This window comes from Rana temporaria, unplaced genomic scaffold (genome assembly GCF_905171775.1).
Source record: "Rana temporaria unplaced genomic scaffold, aRanTem1.1, whole genome shotgun sequence".
Lineage (NCBI taxonomy): Eukaryota > Metazoa > Chordata > Amphibia > Anura > Ranidae > Rana > Rana temporaria.
In genome coordinates this window covers 1-17,249 of record NW_024404698.1, presented here as the reverse complement: position 1 = coordinate 17,249, position 17,249 = coordinate 1, and the positions used below count along the sequence as shown (strand labels likewise).

The 17,249-nt window shown below is 51.2% G+C and overlaps 1 protein-coding gene across 1 annotated transcript; it reads right to left on the bottom strand.

The window, feature by feature from the left end:
* Positions 1-3,653: 3,653 nt before the first annotated feature.
* Positions 3,654-15,677, bottom strand: LOC120923028 (TGF-beta receptor type-2-like). Its single transcript, XM_040334891.1, has 3 exons — positions 15,465-15,677; positions 11,762-11,889; positions 3,654-4,447 (listed from the first exon to the last, which is right to left on the bottom strand). Exons 1-3 carry the CDS (start codon positions 15,586-15,588, stop codon positions 4,319-4,321), a joined length of 381 nt encoding a protein of 126 aa, XP_040190825.1. The 5' UTR covers positions 15,589-15,677; the 3' UTR covers positions 3,654-4,318.
* Positions 15,678-17,249: the final 1,572 nt, after the last annotated feature.

Below are 17,249 nucleotides of genomic sequence, written 5' to 3'. Positions count from 1 at the left end.
CCCCAGTTCCTGCCCCCTTCACTCCTCGGATCGGCCCCAGTTCCTGCCCCCTTCACCCCTCGGATCGGCCCCAGTTCCTGCCCCCTTCACCCCTCGGATCGGCCCCAGTTCCCACCCCTCATATCAGCCCTTGTTCCTGCCCCCTCACCCCTCATATCAGCCCTTGTTCCTGCCCCCTCACCCCTCATATCAGCCCTTGTTCCTGCACCCTTCACTCCTCATATCAGCCCTTGTTCCTGCCCCCTCACCCCTCATATCAGCCCTTGTTCCTGCCCCCTCACCCCTCATATCAGCCCTTGTTCCTGCCCCTTCACCCCTCATAGCCCTTGTTCCTGCCCCTTCACCCCTCATCTCAGCCCCAGTTCCTGCCCCCTTCACCCCTCAGATCAGCCCCAGTTCCTGCCCCCTTCACCCCTCAGATCAGCCCCAGTTCCCGCCCCTTCACCCCTCAGATCAGCTCAAGTTCCCACCCCTTAGATCAGCCCCAGTTCCCGCCCCTTCACCCCTCAGATCAGCTCAAGTTCCCGCCCCTTCACCCCTCAGATCAGCCCCAGTTCCAGTTCATTCACCCCTCAGATCAGCCCCAGTTCCTGCCACTTCACCCCTCAGATCAGCCCCAGTTCCTTCACCCCTCAGATCAGCCCCAGTTCCTTCAGCCCCAGTTCCTTCACCCCTCAGATCAGCTCCAGTTCCTTCACCCCTCAGATCAGCTCCAGTTCCTTCACCCCTCAGATCAGCTCCAGTTCCTTCACCCCTCAGATCAGCTCCAGTTCCTTCACCCCTCAGATCAGCCCCAGTTCCCGCCCCTTCACCCCTCAGATCAGCCCCAGTTCCCGCCCCTTCACCCCTCAGATCAGCTCAAGTTCCTTCACCCCTCAGATCAGCTCCAGTTCCTTCACCTCTCAGATCAGCTCCAGTTCCCACCCCTTCACCCCTCAGATCAGCTCCAGTTCCCGCCCCTTCACCCCTCAGATCAGCTCCAGTTCCCACCCCTCATATCAGCCCTTGTTCCTGCCCCTTCACCCCTCATGGCCCTTGTTCCTGCCCCCTTCACTCCTCGGATCGGCCCCAGTTCCTGCCCCCTTCACTCCTCGGATCGGCCCCAGTTCCTGCCCCCTTCACCCCTCGGATCGGTGGGCCGAGCGCCAGACGGATACGTATCATGAACTGCGCATGCGCCAGGACGTGGACGCATCCCTCTGCGCATGCTCACAACCACGTCGGAACAACTGCCTAAACTACGCCGGATCACTGCCTACGGCGTGAATGTAACCTACGCCCAGCCAGGCACACGTCCTACGTAAAATCCGCCGGCTTGTGTTCCCTGGTGCAGACCTTTGCATGTCTGTTGCCGGGTTGCACCTCCTTTATGGGGAATAACTTTACGCCGGACGTACAACTGACGCGCACATCGCGTAGCCTGCGTCGGGCGCACGTATGTTCGTGAATCGCCGTATTTTCCTCATTTGCATATTTGAATGGCTGATCAATGGGAGCGCCACCATGCGTCCAGCCTAAATGTGCGCCCACCCTACGCCAGCGTAGGCAAGTTACGTCGGCGGGATGAAGCCTGTTCTTTAGGCGCATCTTAGGTTGTGGGTCCGGCGCACAGATACGACGGCGCACATTTGCACTTACGTCGGCGTATCTTGTTCTACGTCGGCGCAAGTGCTTTGTGAATCTGGGCCTTTCCCTTCTTCAGGGATTGGATCCTTAACCACTTCCGGACCGCTGCATGTACATATACGTCGGCAGAATGGCACGGACAGGCACATTGGCGTACCTGTACGTCCCTGCCTAGACGTGGGTCGGGGGTCCAATCGGGACCCCCCCCCCCCCCGCTACATGCGGCGGTTCCCGTGGCTTCAGGAGCGATCCGGGATGAGGGGGAGGCTATTTGTTTCTAGCCGCTCCGTCGCGATCGCTCCCCGGGGCTGAAGAACGGGGAGAGCCGTATGTAAACATGGCTTCCCCGTGCTTCACTATGGCGGCGTTTCGATCGAGTGATCCCTTTTATAGGGAGACTCGATCGATGACGTCACACCTACAGCCACACCCCCCTACAGTTGTAAACACACACTAGGTGATCCCTAACTCCTACAGCGCCCCCTGTGGTTAACTCCCAAACTGCAACTGTCATTTTCACAATAAACAATGCAATTTAAATGCATTTTTTGCTGTGAAAATGACAATGGTCCCAAAAATGTGTCAAAATTGTCCGAAGTGTCCGCCATAATGTCGCAGTCATGAAAAAAATCGCTGATCGCCGCCATTAGTAGTAAAAAAAAAAAAATAATAAAAATGCAATAAAAATATCCCCTATTTTGTAAACGCTATAAATTTTGCGCAAACCAATCGATAAGCGCCTATTGCGATTTTTTTTTACCAAAAATAGGTAGAAGAATACGTATCGGCCTAAACTGAGGAAAAAACATTTTTTAGATATGTTTTTGGGGGATATTTATTGTAGCAAAAAGTAAAAAATATTGAATTTTTTTCAAAATTGTCGCTCTATTTTTGTTTATAGCGCAAAAAATAAAAACCGCAGAGGTAATCAAATACCACCAAAAGAAAGCTCTATTTGTGGGGGAAAAAGGACGCCAATTTTGTTTAGGAGCCACGTCGCACGACCGTGCAATTGCAAATTGACCCCTTGGGTCATTTAGCAGCATATTGGTCCGGGGCTTAAGTGGTAATTGGTTCAAAAGGAAATTCCTCTTCGCTGAGCCTTTGTTGCAGCCACAGAAAGTAACGGCAATGAATGTTTTATATAAAAAGTCACATTTTATTTCCACAAAGATTAAAGTGCAATAAACTTCCGGCCTCCATACACACCTCCACACTGATGACAAGTCAGGAATCGATGGGACTTAGGTGAGATAAATGATATTTCATGTGGTGCCCAACGCGTTTCGAAGATCAACAAAATCTTCATCAGGGGATCAAAGTGAAGGTGCCTAAGCAAGAAAACGAGTAGAATAAATGGGAATGTAAATCGCATAACAAAAGATCGCATTTGGTAGCTTTGTGGTCTTTACATTCCTATTTATTCTACGTCATGATTCTGGGGGGGGGGGATACAGGAAGTAGAGTATCAGTGGGGGGGGATACAGGAAGTAGAGTATGAGTGGGGGGGATACAGGAAGTAGAGTATGAGTGGGGGGGGATACAGGAAGTAGAGTATCAGTGGGGGGGGGGATACAGGATACAGGAAGTAGAGTATCAGTGGGGGGGGGGGGACAGGATACAGGAAGTAGAGTATCAGTGGGGGGGGGGATACAGGAAGTAGAGTATCAGTGGGGGGGATACAGGAAGTAGAGTATCAGTGGGGGAGGATACAGGAAGTAGAGTATCAGTGGGGGGGATACAGGAAGTAGAGTATCAGTGGGGGGGGGGTACAGGATACAGGAAGTAGAGTATCAGTGGGGGGGGGGGACAGGAAGTAGAGTATCAGTGGGGGGGGATACAGGAAGTAGAGTATCAGTGGGGGGGGGTACAGGAAGTAGAGTATCAGTGTGGGGGGATACAGGAAGTAGAGTATCAGTGTGGGGGGATACAGGAAGTAGAGTATCAGTGTGGGGGAATACAGGAAGTAGAGTATCAGTGGGGGGGGGATACAGGAAGTAGAGTATCAGTGGGGGGGGGTACAGGAAGTAGAGTATCAGTGTGGGGGGATACAGGAAGTAGAGTATCAGTGGGGGGGGGATACAGGAAGTAGAGTATCAGTGGGGGGGGATACAGGAAGTAGAGTATCAGTGGGGGGGGGATACAGGAAGTAGAGTATCAGTGGGGGGGATACAGGAAGTAGAGTATCAGTGTGGGGGGGATACAGGAAGTAGAGTATCAGTGTGGGGGAATACAGGAAGTAGAGTATCAGTGGGGGGGGATACAGGAAGTAGAGTATCAGTGGGGGGGGGGATACAGGAAGTAGAGTATCAGTGGGGGAGGATACAGGAAGTAGAGTATCAGGGGGGGGAAGGGGTGGAGCTGTCATTGTAAACTTTTGATGCCATAAATCATAGAAGGAGAAGTCCTGAAATTTCATATATTTACAAATTATTTAGTCCTAATAGTGCAACTTGGAGTTGGAATTCCCAGCATCCTCTCCTTCCCGCCATCCTCATTGTCTGTGTCCTGATTCCGGGGTAAGACATGCGTCTGTGCCTCTCATTGGTCAGATTCTGGCACAGGAAGCCCCTCCCATTCTCTGTATCTCCACACGTGGGAGGGGTGGAGGGTTTTCGGAGGGGCGTGACCCAACATGGCGGTGGGAAGGTCACCACTGAATCAGGTTGTCCTCGTAGGATGAAAAAATTATTCAGCCGATTCCAATGCAGCCGACCTGTTCCATGAGGTGAAAGCGCTCGACCACGCAGTGCGCCGTCAGTCGCGCCTCCGGGTCGTGGTCCCAGCACTCGGCGATTGTGTCACAAAGAATTTCCATTCCCTGGAGGAAGAAAAACAGAATAAGAAGAGCAAATCCTGATCACTTACCGACCATAGAGGACTCCAGGAATGAAGGCAAAAGGTGGCATGACCGCAACTATTCCTCCCACTGACACCAATGATGGGACACTATTCCTCCCACTGACACCAATGATGGGACACTATTCCTCCCACTGACACCAATGATGGGAAACTATTCCTCCCAGTGACACCAATGATGGGACACTATTCCTCCCACTGACACCAATGATGGGACACTATTCCTCCCACTGACACCAATGATGGGACACTATTCCTCCCACTGACACCAATGATGGGACACTATTCCTCCCACTGACACCAATGATGGGACACTATTCCTCCCACTGACACCAATGATGGGACACTATTCCTCCCACTGACACCAATGATGGGACACTATTCCTCCCACTGACACCAATGATGGGACACTATTCCTCCCACTGACACCAATGATGGGACACTATTCCTCCCACTGACACCAATGATGGGACACTATTCCTCCCACTGACACCAATGATGGGACACCATTCCTCCCACTGACACCAATGATGGGACACCATTCCTCCCACTGACACCAATGATGGGACACCATTCCTCCCACTGACACCAATGATGGGACACCATTCCTCCCACTGACACCAATGATGGGACACTATTCCTCCCACTGACACCAATGATGGGACACTATTCCTCCCACTGACACCAATGATGGGACACTATTCCTCCCACTGACACCAATGATGGGACACTATTCCTCCCACTGACACCAATGATGGGACACTATTCCTCCCACTGACACCAATGATGGGACACTATTCCTCCCACTGACACCAATGATGGGACACTATTCCTCCCACTGACACCAATGACGGGACACTATTCCTCCCACTGACACCAATGATGGGGACACTATTCCTCCCACTGACACCAATGATGGGGACACTATTCCTCCCACTGTCACCAATGATGGGACACTATTCTTCCCACTGACACCAATGATGGGACACTATTCTTCCCACTGACACCAATGATGGGATACTATTCCCCCCACTGACACCAATGAGGGGACACTATTCCTCCCACTGACACCAATGATGGGACACTATTCCCCCCACTGACACCAATGATGGGACACTATTCCCCCCACTGACACCAATGATGGGACACTATTCCTCTCACTGATACCAATGATGGGACACTATTCCCCCCACTGACACCAATGATGGGACACTATTCCTCTCACTGATACCAATGATGGGACACTATTCCTCCCACTGACACCAATGATGGGACACTATTCCCCCCACTGACACCAATGATGGGACACTATTCCTCTCACTGATACCAATGATGGGACACTATTCCTCCCACTGACACCAATGATGGGACACTATTCCTTCCACTGACACCAATGATGGGACACTATTCCTCCCACTGACACCAATGATGGGACACTATTCCTTCCACTGACACCAATGATGAGACACTATTCCTCCCACTGACACCAATGATGGGACACTATTCTTCCCACTGACACCAATGATGGGACACTATTCCTCCCACTGACACCAATGATGGAAAACGATTCTTCCCACTGACACCAATGATGGGACACTATTCCTTCCACTGATACCAATGATGGGACACTATTCCTCCCACTGACACCAATGATGGGACACTATTCCTCCCACTGACACCAATGATGGGACAATATTCCTCCCACTGACACCAATGATGGGACACTATTCCTCCCACTGACACCAATGATGGGACACTATTCCTCCCACTGACACCAATGATGGGACACTATTCCTCCCACTGACACCAATGATGGGACACTATTCCTCCCACTGACACCAATGATGGGACACCATTCCTCCCACTGACACCAATGATGGGACACCATTCCTCCCACTGACACCAATGATGGGACACCATTCCTCCCACTGACACCAATGATGGGACACTATTCCTCCCACTGACACCAATGATGGGACACTATTCCTCCCACTGACACCAATGATGGGACACCATTCCTCCCACTGACACCAATGATGGCACACCATTCCTCCCACTGACACCAATGATGGGACACCATTCCTCCCACTGACACCAATGATGGGACACTATTCCTCCCACTGACACCAATGATGGGACACTATTCCTCCCACTGACACCAATGATGGGACACTATTCCTCCCACTGACACCAATGATGGGACACTATTCCTCCCACTGACACCAATGATGGGACACTATTCCTCCCACTGACACCAATGATGGGACACTATTCCTCCCACTGACACCAATGATGGGACACTATTCCTCCCACTGACACCAATGATGGGACACTATTCCTCCCACTGACACCAATGACGGGACACTATTCCTCCCACTGACACCAATGATGGGGACACTATTCCTCCCACTGACACCAATGATGGGGACACTATTCCTCCCACTGTCACCAATGATGGGACACTATTCTTCCCACTGACACCAATGATGGGACACTATTCTTCCCACTGACACCAATGATGGGATACTATTCCCCCCACTGACACCAATGAGGGGACACTATTCCCCCCACTGACACCAATGAGGGGACACTATTCCTCCCACTGACACCAATGATGGGACACTATTCCCCCCACTGACACCAATGATGGGACACTATTCCCCCCACTGACACCAATGATGGGACACTATTCCTCTCACTGACACCAATGATGGGACACTATTCCCCCCACTGACACCAATGATGGGACACTATTCCTCTCACTGATACCAATGATGGGACACTATTCCTCCCACTGACACCAATGATGGGACACTATTCCCCCCACTGACACCAATGATGGGACACTATTCCTCTCACTGATACCAATGATGGGACACTATTCCTCCCACTGACACCAATGATGGGACACTATTCCTTCCACTGACACCAATGATGGGACACTATTCCTCCCACTGACACCAATGATGGGACACTATTCCTTCCACTGACACCAATGATGAGACACTATTCCTCCCACTGACACCAATGATGGGACACTATTCTTCCCACTGACACCAATGATGGGACACTATTCCTCCCACTGACACCAATGATGGAAAACGATTCTTCCCACTGACACCAATGATGGGACACTATTCCTTCCACTGATACCAATGATGGGACACTATTCCTCCCACTGACACCAATGACGGGACACTATTCCTCCCACTGACACCAATGATGGGACACTATTCCTCCCACTGATACCAATGATGGGACACTATTCCTCCCACTGACACCAATGACGGGACACTATTCCTCCCACTGACACCAATGACGGGACACTATTCCTCCCACTGACACCAATGATGGGGACACTATTCCTCCCACTGACACCAATGATGGGGACACTATTCCTCCCACTGTCACCAATGATGGGACACTATTCTTCCCACTGACACCAATGATGGGACACTATTCTTCCCACTGACACCAATGATGGGACACTATTCCTCCCACTGACACCAATGATGGGACACTATTCCTCTCACTGACACCAATGATGGGACACTATTCCTCCCACTGACACCAATGATGGGACACTATTCCTTCCACTGACACCAATGATGGGGCACTATTCCTCCCACTGACACCAATGATGAGACACTATTCCTCCCACTGACCTCAAAGCAAGCGTGAAAGAGAACCTGGTTGATGGAGAGTGTGGTGAGGCTGAAGCATTATGGGTGGAACTGCATACAGATGTGCGTAGTTCAAAATTAATCATTGGAGTTTGTTATAAACCACCCAATGTTAATGAGGAGGTGGAGACTCAGCTCCTTGCACAGATGGAAAGGGCTGCAAGGTCTGGGACGGTGATAATAATGGGGGATTTTAACTACCCAGAAATTGACTGGATTAATGGCACTTCTGGGACAGTTAAAGGACAAAAATTTAAAAACCTATTGCAGGACAATTTTATGGTGCAGTTTATTGAGGCCCCAACTAGGAATGATGCTCTGTTGGACCTGATAATCTCAAACCATGCAGAGCTTATTACTAATGTTCAGATAAAGGAACACCTAGGTAGCAGTGATCATAACATGATTTCATTTAATGTTAACTATAAGCAGGAAATACATACAGGAAATATTAAAACACTCAATTTTAAGAGAGCAAATTTTCCAAGGATGAGGGCTGCTCTCCAGGACTTGGACTGGGAGGGACTATTGGCACATATGAACACAGAACAGAAATGGGAATTCTTCAAAAAGACTGTGTGGAGCCTCACTGCAAAGTATGTTCCCATGGGCAATAAGTTTAAAAGGCTAAAAATAAAACCTATGTGGCTCACGGGCAAAGTTAAAAAAGCTATAAACAATAAGAAAGTAGCTTTTAAAAAATATAAAAATGAAGGAACACTAGTGTTGTTTAAATGTTACAAAGAATATAACGGAATATGTAAAAAGGAAATCAAGGATGCAAAAATTCAAAATGAACGACAGATTGCAAAAGATAGTAGGACAAACCCCAAAAAATTCTTTAAATATATTAATAGTAAAAAGGTGAAGTCTGAGCATGTAGGCCCCTTACAAAATAATCTAGAGTGGGTGACTGGGGACAAAGAGAAGGCAAATTTATTAAATGCTTTCTTCAGCTCGTTGTATACAAAGGAGCATGGGGGAGCTCATGTCCAAAATGGGGGTGGGAGTGACACAGCCCCAAATCCACAATGGCTCAAAAGTGATATGGTCCAGATATATTTAGACAGAATAAAGGTGGATAAAGCACCTGGACCTGATGGCATCCATCCACGGATCCTAGGTGAGTTGAGCTCTGTCATTTCAAAGCCACTGTATCTAATATTTAGGGACTCATTAAAGACAGGAATAGTACCACTGGATTGGCGCAGGGCCAATGTGGTGCCCATATTTAAAAAGGGAACCAAGTCTTTACCAAGTAACTATAGACCTGTTAGTCTAACTTCTATAGTTGGGAAGATACTGGAACGTTTAATAAAAGACCACATGGATGAGTTCTTGCTGGAAAAAAACTATTTAAGCAGCAGACAACATGGATTCATGAAAGACAGAAGTTGTCAGACAAACCTGATTTCCTTTTATGAAGAGGTAAGTAAAACCCTGGACAGAGGCGTGGCTGTGGACGTGATATATTTGGATTTTGCAAAAGCGTTGGATACAGTTCCGCACACACGGCTCATGTGTAAGGTAAGGTCTACAGGATTGGATATATCAGTTTGTAAATGGATAGAAAACTGGCTGAAAGACAGAATTCAGAGAGTCGTGGTTAATGATTCTTACTCTGAATGGTCCAATGTTATCAGTGGTGTACCCCAAGGTTCAGTGCTGGGACCCTTACTTTTCAATATATTTATAAATGATATTGGATCTGGGATCAAAAGTAACATTTCTGTCTTTGCAGATGACACCAAGCTATGCAGTGGAATAACGTCCTTACAGGATGTCTCCAATTTACAAGCCGACCTCAATGCTCTGTCTGATTGGGCGACTAAGTGGCAGATGAGGTTTAATGTAGATAAATGTAAAGTTATGCACTTGGGGGCTAAGAATATGCATGCATCATACATACTAGGGGGAGTACAACTGGGGGGGGTCTGTAGTGGAGAAGGATCTGGGGGGGTTCCGTAGTGGAGAAGGATCTGGGGGGATGCATAGTGGAGAAGGATCTGGGGGGATCTGTAGTGGAGAAGGATCTGGGGGGATCTGTAGTGGAGAAGGATCTGGGGGGGATCCGTAGTGGAGAAGGATCTGGAGGTTTTGGTAGATCATAAGCTCAATAATAACATGCAATGCCAAGCTGCGGTCTCCAAAGCGAGCAAAGTCCTTTCTTGTATAGAGAGGGATGGACTCCAGAGAGACAGAGATGTCATCTGTACAAATCATTAGTAAGACCTCATCTGGAATATGCAGTTCAGTTTTGGGCACCAGTTCTCAAAAAGGATATCGGAGAACTGGAGAAAGTGCAGAGAAGAGCAACCAAACTGATAAGAGGCATGGAGGAGCTCAGCTATGAGGAAAGATTAGAGGAACTGAATCTATTCACTCTTGAGAAGAGGAGAATAAGGGGGGATATGATCACCATGTACAAATATATAAGAGGTCCATACAGTGAACTTGGTGTTGAGTTATTCACTTTACGGTCATCACTGAGGACAAGGGGGGCACTCTTTACGTCTAGAGGAAAAGAGATTTCACCTCCAAATACGGAAAGGTTTTTTCACAGTAAGAGCTGTGAAAATGTGGAACAGACTCCCTCCAGAGGTGGTTCTGGCCAGCTCAGTAGATTGCTTTAAGAAAGGTCTGGATTCTTTCCTAAATGTACATAAAATAACTGAGTACTAAGATTTGTAGGTAAAGTTGATCCAGGGTAAATCCGATTGCCTCTCGGGGGATCAGGAAGGAATTTTTTCCCCTGCTGTAGCAAATTGGATCATGCTCCGCTGGGGTTTTTTGCCTTCCTCTGGATCAACTGTGGGTATGGAGTTGGGTGTATAGGATTTTACTGTGTTTTTTATTTTGTTTTTTTGTTTTTTGTGGTTGAACTGGATGGACTTGTGTCTTTTTTCAACCTGACTAACTATGTAACTATGTAACCAATGATGGGACACTATTCCTCCCACTGACACCAATGATGGGACACTATTCCTCCCACTGACACCAATGATGGGACACTATTCCTTCCACTGACACCAATGATGGGACACTATTCCTCCCACTGACACCAATGATGGGACACTATTCTTCCCACTGACACCAATGATGGGGCACGATTCCTCCCACTGATACCAATGATGGGTCACTATTCCTCCCACTGACACCAATGATGGGACACTATTCCTCCCACTGACACCAATGATGGGGACACTATTCCTCCCACTGACACCAATGATGGGGACACTATTCCTCCCACTGACACCAATGATGGGACACTATTCCTCCCACTGACACCAATGATGGGACACTATTCCTCCCACTGACACCAATGATGGGACACTATTCCTCCCACTGATACCAATGATGGGACACTATTCCTCCCACTGACACCAATGATGGGACACTATTCCTCCCACTGACACCAATGATGGGACACTATTCCTCCCACTGACACCAATGATGGGACACTATTCCTCCCACTGACACCAATGATGGGACACTATTCCTCCCACTGACACCAATGATGGGACATTATGTACATGTTTACATTGTTCTCTCCTGCTGATGCTGGGGGAATTGTATACTTTCTATTGGCTCACCGGATCTCTCCGCCAGGAGTCGGGAATGTCTGGCCGGCCTCTTCCATGGAGCACGACGTCCCTCATGGTCTCCACACACGGATGTTGCCGCACCATTGAGCCAAACGGCAACTCGTAATTCTTCACCTCTGACGAAAAGAAGGACCGGTCACAGAGGTATAAAGAGGAAACGCTCACATGGTGGGGGAGGGTCATGGAATACTCTGACCTTACCATCTTGTAAGGGGCTGTACAGGGGCCCCAGGATTTCTGATGGTGGCCCTCGGGGGGAGGGGGGGGACTTACCAGCTGGCCAGTACAAAAAATAAAGTCTAAACTTTTTGCATTAAAACCCGAGGTCTTTGTCGCATACATTTACAGATACAGTAATACCTTGGATTACGAGCAGGGCCGGTGCTAACACTAGGCAGCTGCCTAAGGTGCACTGCCACCTAGGGCGCAGCCATGGGGGGGGGGCAGTGTATACAGGAAGGAGGTGTAGGGTTAAAGGGGGGCAGTGTATACTGGAAGGGGGTGTAGGGTTAAAGGGGTGCAGTGTATACTGGAAGGGGGTGTAGGGTTAAAGAGGAGCAGTGTATACTGGAAGGGGGTGTAGGATTAAAGAGGGGCAGTGTATACTGGAAGGGGGTGTAGGGTTAAAGGGGGGCAGTGTATACTGGAAGGGGGTGTAGGGTTAAAGGGGGGCAGTGTATACTGGAAGGGGGTGTAGGGTTAAAGGGGGCAGTGTATACTGGAAGGGGGTGTAGGGTTAAAGGGGTGCAGTGTATACAGGAAGGGGGTGTAGGGTTAAAGGGGTGCAGTGTATACATGAAGGGGGTGTAGGGTTAAAGGGGTGCAGTGTATACAGGAAGGGGGTGTAGGGTTAAAGGGGTGCAGTGTATACAGGAAGGGGGTGTAGGGTTAAAGGGGGGCAGTGTATACTGGAAGGGGGTGTAGGGTTAAAGGGTGGCAGTGTGTACAAGAAGGGGGGTGTGGTATTAGAGGGGTGGCATTATGTGCAGGAAGGGGGGCAATGTGTACAGTTTTTTCTTGGGGGGCACAAAATAGTCTAGTACCATGTTCTGCTTGTAATCCAAAGCACTTGTATATCAAAGCAAGTTTCCCTGTTCCCTATTTCTGAGTTTCCCTGTACTGTATGTGGCCAGAGGTGCGGGGGGGGCGCTGGTGTATGCAGTACTGTATGTGGCCAGAGGTGCGGGGGGTGCTGGTGTATGCAGTACTGTATGTGGCCAGAGGTGCGGGGGTGCTGGTGTATGCAGTACTGTATGTGGCCAGAGGTGCGGGGGTGCTGGTGTATGCAGTACTGTATGTGGCCAGAGGTGTGGGGGGGCGCTGGTGTATGCAGTACTGTATGTGGCCAGAGGTGTGGGGGGCGCTGGTGTATGCAGTACTGTATGTGGCCAGAGGTGCAGGGGGCGCTGGTGTATGCAGTACTGTATGTGGCCAGAGGTGCGGGGGGGCGCTGGTGTATGCAGTACTGTATGTGGCCAGAGGTGCGGGGGGGCGCTGGTGTATGCAGTACTGTATGTGACCAGAGGTGCAGGGGGCGCTGGTGTATGCAGTACTGTATGTGACCAGAGGTGCAGGGGGCGCTGGTGTATGCAGTACTGTATGTGGCCAGAGGTGTGGGGGGGCATTGGTGTATGCAGTACTGTATGTGGCCAGAGGTGTGGGGGGGCATTGGTGTATGCAGTACTGTATGTGGCCAGAGGTGTGGGGGGGCGCTGGTGTATGCAGTACTGTATGTGGCCAGAGGTGCGGGGGGGGGCGCTGGTGTATGCAGTACTGTATGTGGCCAGAGGTGTGGGGGGGCATTGGTGTATGCAGTACTGTATGTGGCCAGAGGTGCGGGGGGGGCGCTGGTGTATGCAGTACTGTATGTGGCCAGAGGTGCGGGGGGGCGCTGGTGTATGCAGTACTGTATGTGGCCAGAGGTGCGGGGGGGGCGCTGGTGTATGCAGTACTGTATGTGGCCAGAGGTGTGGGGGGCGCTGGTGTATGCAGTACTGTATGTGGCCAGAGGTGCGGGGGGCGCTGGTGTATGCAGTACTGTATGTGGCCAGAGGTGTGGGGGGGTGCTGGTGTATGCAGTACTGTATGTGGCCAGAGGTGCGGGGGCGATGGTGTATGCAGTACTGTATGTGACCAGAGGTGCGGGGGGTGCTGGTGTATGCAGTACTGTATGTGACCAGAGGTGCGGGGGGTGCTGGTGTATGCAGTACTGTATGTGGCCAGAGGTGCGGGGGGAGGGGTGCTGGTGTATGCAGTACTGTATGTGACCAGAGGTGCGGGGGGTGCTGGTGTATGCAGTACTGTATGTGACCAGAGGTGCGGGGGGGGCACTGGTGTATGCAGTACTGTATGTGGCCAGAGGTGCGGGGGGGGGGGCTGGTGTATGCAGTACTGTATGTGACCAGAGGTGCGGGGGGGCGCTGGTGTATGCAGTACTGTGTGTGGCCAGAGGTGCGGGGGTGCTGGTGTATGCAGTATTGTATGTGACCAGAGGTGCGGGGGGGGTGCTGGTGTATGCAGTACTGTATGTTACCAGAGGTGCGGGGGGGCGCTGGTGTATGCAGTACTGTATGTGACCAGAGGTGCGGGGGGGGGGGGCGCTGGTGTATGCAGTACTGTATGTGACCAGAGGTGCGGGGGGGGGCGCTGGTGTATGCAGTACTGTATGTGACCAGAGGTGCGGGGGGGGGCGCTGGTGTATGCAGTACTGTATGTGACCAGAGGTGCGGGGGGGGGGGCGCTGGTGTATGCAGTACTGTATGTGGCCAGAGGTGTGGGGGGGTGCCGGTGTATGCAGTACTGTATGTGACCAGAGGTGCGGGGGGGTGCCGGTGTATGCAGTACTGTATGTGACCAGAGGTGCGGGGGGGGGCGCTGGTGTATGCAGTACTGTATGTGGCCAGAGGTGTGGGGGGTGGTGCTGGTGTATGCAGTACTGTAGATGGCCAGAGGTGCGGGGGGGCGCTGGTGTATGCAGTACTGTATGTGACCAGATATGTGGGGGGGGGCGCTGGTGTATGCAGTACTGTATGTGACCAGAGGTGCGGGGGGGGCGCTGGTGTATGCAGTACTGTATGTGGCCAGAGGTGTGGGGGGTGGTGCTGGTGTATGCAGTACTGTATGTGGCCAGAGGTGCGGGGGGGGCGCTGGTGTATGCAGTACTGTATGTGACCAGAGGTGCGGGGGGGGGCTGGTGTATGCAGTACTGTATGTGGCCAGAGGTGCGGGGGCGCTGGTGTATGCAGTACTGTATGTGACCAGAGGTGTGGGGGGGCGCTGGTGTATGCAGTACTGTATGTGGCCAGAGGTGTGGGGGGGGGCGCTGGTGTATGCAGTACTGTATGTGGCCAGAGGTGCGGGGGGGGCGCTGGTGTATGCAGTACTGTATGTGGCCAGAGGTGCGGGGGGGGGGTGCTGGTGTATGCAGTACTGTATGTGGCCAGAGGTGTGGGGGGGCGCTGGTGTATGCAGTACTGTATGTGACCAGAGGTGCGGGGGGGGCGCTGGTGTATGCAGTACTGTATGTGGCCAGAGGTGCAGGAGGGCGCTGGTGTATGCAGTACTGTATGTGGCCAGAGGTGCGGGGGGGGCGCTGGTGGCCTGGAGAACTCGGAGACACTCGGGAACTGTAGACACTTCTTTTAGATGGCTGGATATATAGAATACAACAATGGTCGTGGTAGAAGCTCACCTCCAATGGCGTCGCACCTCGAGGCCACCTCCCACAGGACGAGGGACAGCGAGTAAACGTCCATCTGCTTGAAGGACTCGAGGTCTTCCAGATTCACCCGAGACTCCAGAACTTCAGGGGCCATGTACCGTGCCGTCCCAACCTGGGGAATACATGTTATACAAGAGGGGCCCTCAGGACGCTTGTGGCTCGGGGGGTTGCCGGAGCCCAGTAGGCCCCCCCCCCGGGGACACATTTGGGGTATAAAGGTGCAGAGTGAGGGGGAGGGGGGGGATTATTTGACTCTCTTCCTGCCCCATAGATCTGTGAAGGTTCTCGGTTATCCAGGTCATGGTTTAGCACGGGGGGTCTCCAAACTTGTGCAAAGGGCCGGTTAACTGACCTTCCGTGTTTAGCGGAGGGGGGGGGGAAGAAAAAGCCTTGGCACAGTGGCGGTGCATCCATAGAGGGCACAGGAGCGCCGCCCCCTCTCTCCTGCACCCGTCAATCAGCAATAGATAGATTCATGCATTGCATATTGCGTCGCCGCTGCCGCCGCCCCCTATTCAGGTGTCCCGCCCCCCTTGTCGAGCGCCGGCCTTCTGAATAACAGCGGCGGGGGTGTTTTGGAAGTGCCTGATTAGAGCCTGCGGGCTCTAATAGGCTTCCAAATTGTTAGCGTTGTGTTAGGGAATCGCTTCAATAACGCTGACCCGCCTCTCAGCCAATCGGGTGCACCGGGTCTGGTGACCGGTCACCTGATTGGCTGAAGCGACAGGCACTAGGCGTCCAATCATAGCAGAGATGACATGAAGAGGACGGGAGAAGACATCGAGGATTTGGAGGGAGCGTGGAGGACGGCGCTGACCCGAGAAATGTAAGTGCCGGGCAAGGGGGGCAAACTGGCGGCATTTGATAAGGCAAACTGGTGGCCATTGATGGGGCAAGCTGGCATCATTTGATGAGGCAAACTGGCATTTGATGAGGCAAACTGGTGGCTATTGATGGGGCAAACTGGTGGCTATTGATGGGGCAAAGTGGGATCATTTGATGGGGCAAACTGGTGGCAATTTATGGGGCAAGCTGGCATCATTTGATGAGGCAAACTGACGTCATTTGATGAGGCAAACTGACGTCATTTGATGAGGCAAACTGGCGGCATTTGATGGGGCAAACTGGCATTTGATGAGGTAAACTGGTGGCTATTGATGGGGCAAACTGGTGGCTATTGATGGGGCAAAGTGGGATCATTTGATGGGGCAAGCTGGCATCATTTGATGAGGCAAACTGGCGGCAATTTATGGGGCAAGCTGGCATCATTTGATGAGGCAAACTGGCATTTGATGAGGCAAACTGGTGGCTATTGATGGGGCAAAGTGGGATCATTTGATGGGGCAAACTGGTGGCATTTGATGAGGCAAACTGGCGGCAATATATGGGGCAAGCTGGCATCATTTGATGAGGCAAACTGGCGGCATTTGATGGGGCAAACTGGTGGCTATTGATGGGGCAAAGTGGGATCATTTGATGGGGCAAAGTGGGATCATTTGATGGGGCAAACTGGTGGCATTTGATGGGGCAAACTGGCATTTGATGAGATAAACTGGTGACTATTGATGGGGCAAAGTGGGATCATTTGATGGGGCAAAGTGGGATCATTTGATGTGGCAAACTGGCGGCATTTGATGGGGCAAACTGGCATTTGATGAGATAAACTGGTGGCTATTGATGGGGCAAAGTGGGATCATTTGATGGGGCAAGCTGGCAGCAATTGATGGGCACAGTGGCAGCAATTGATATTTTCTC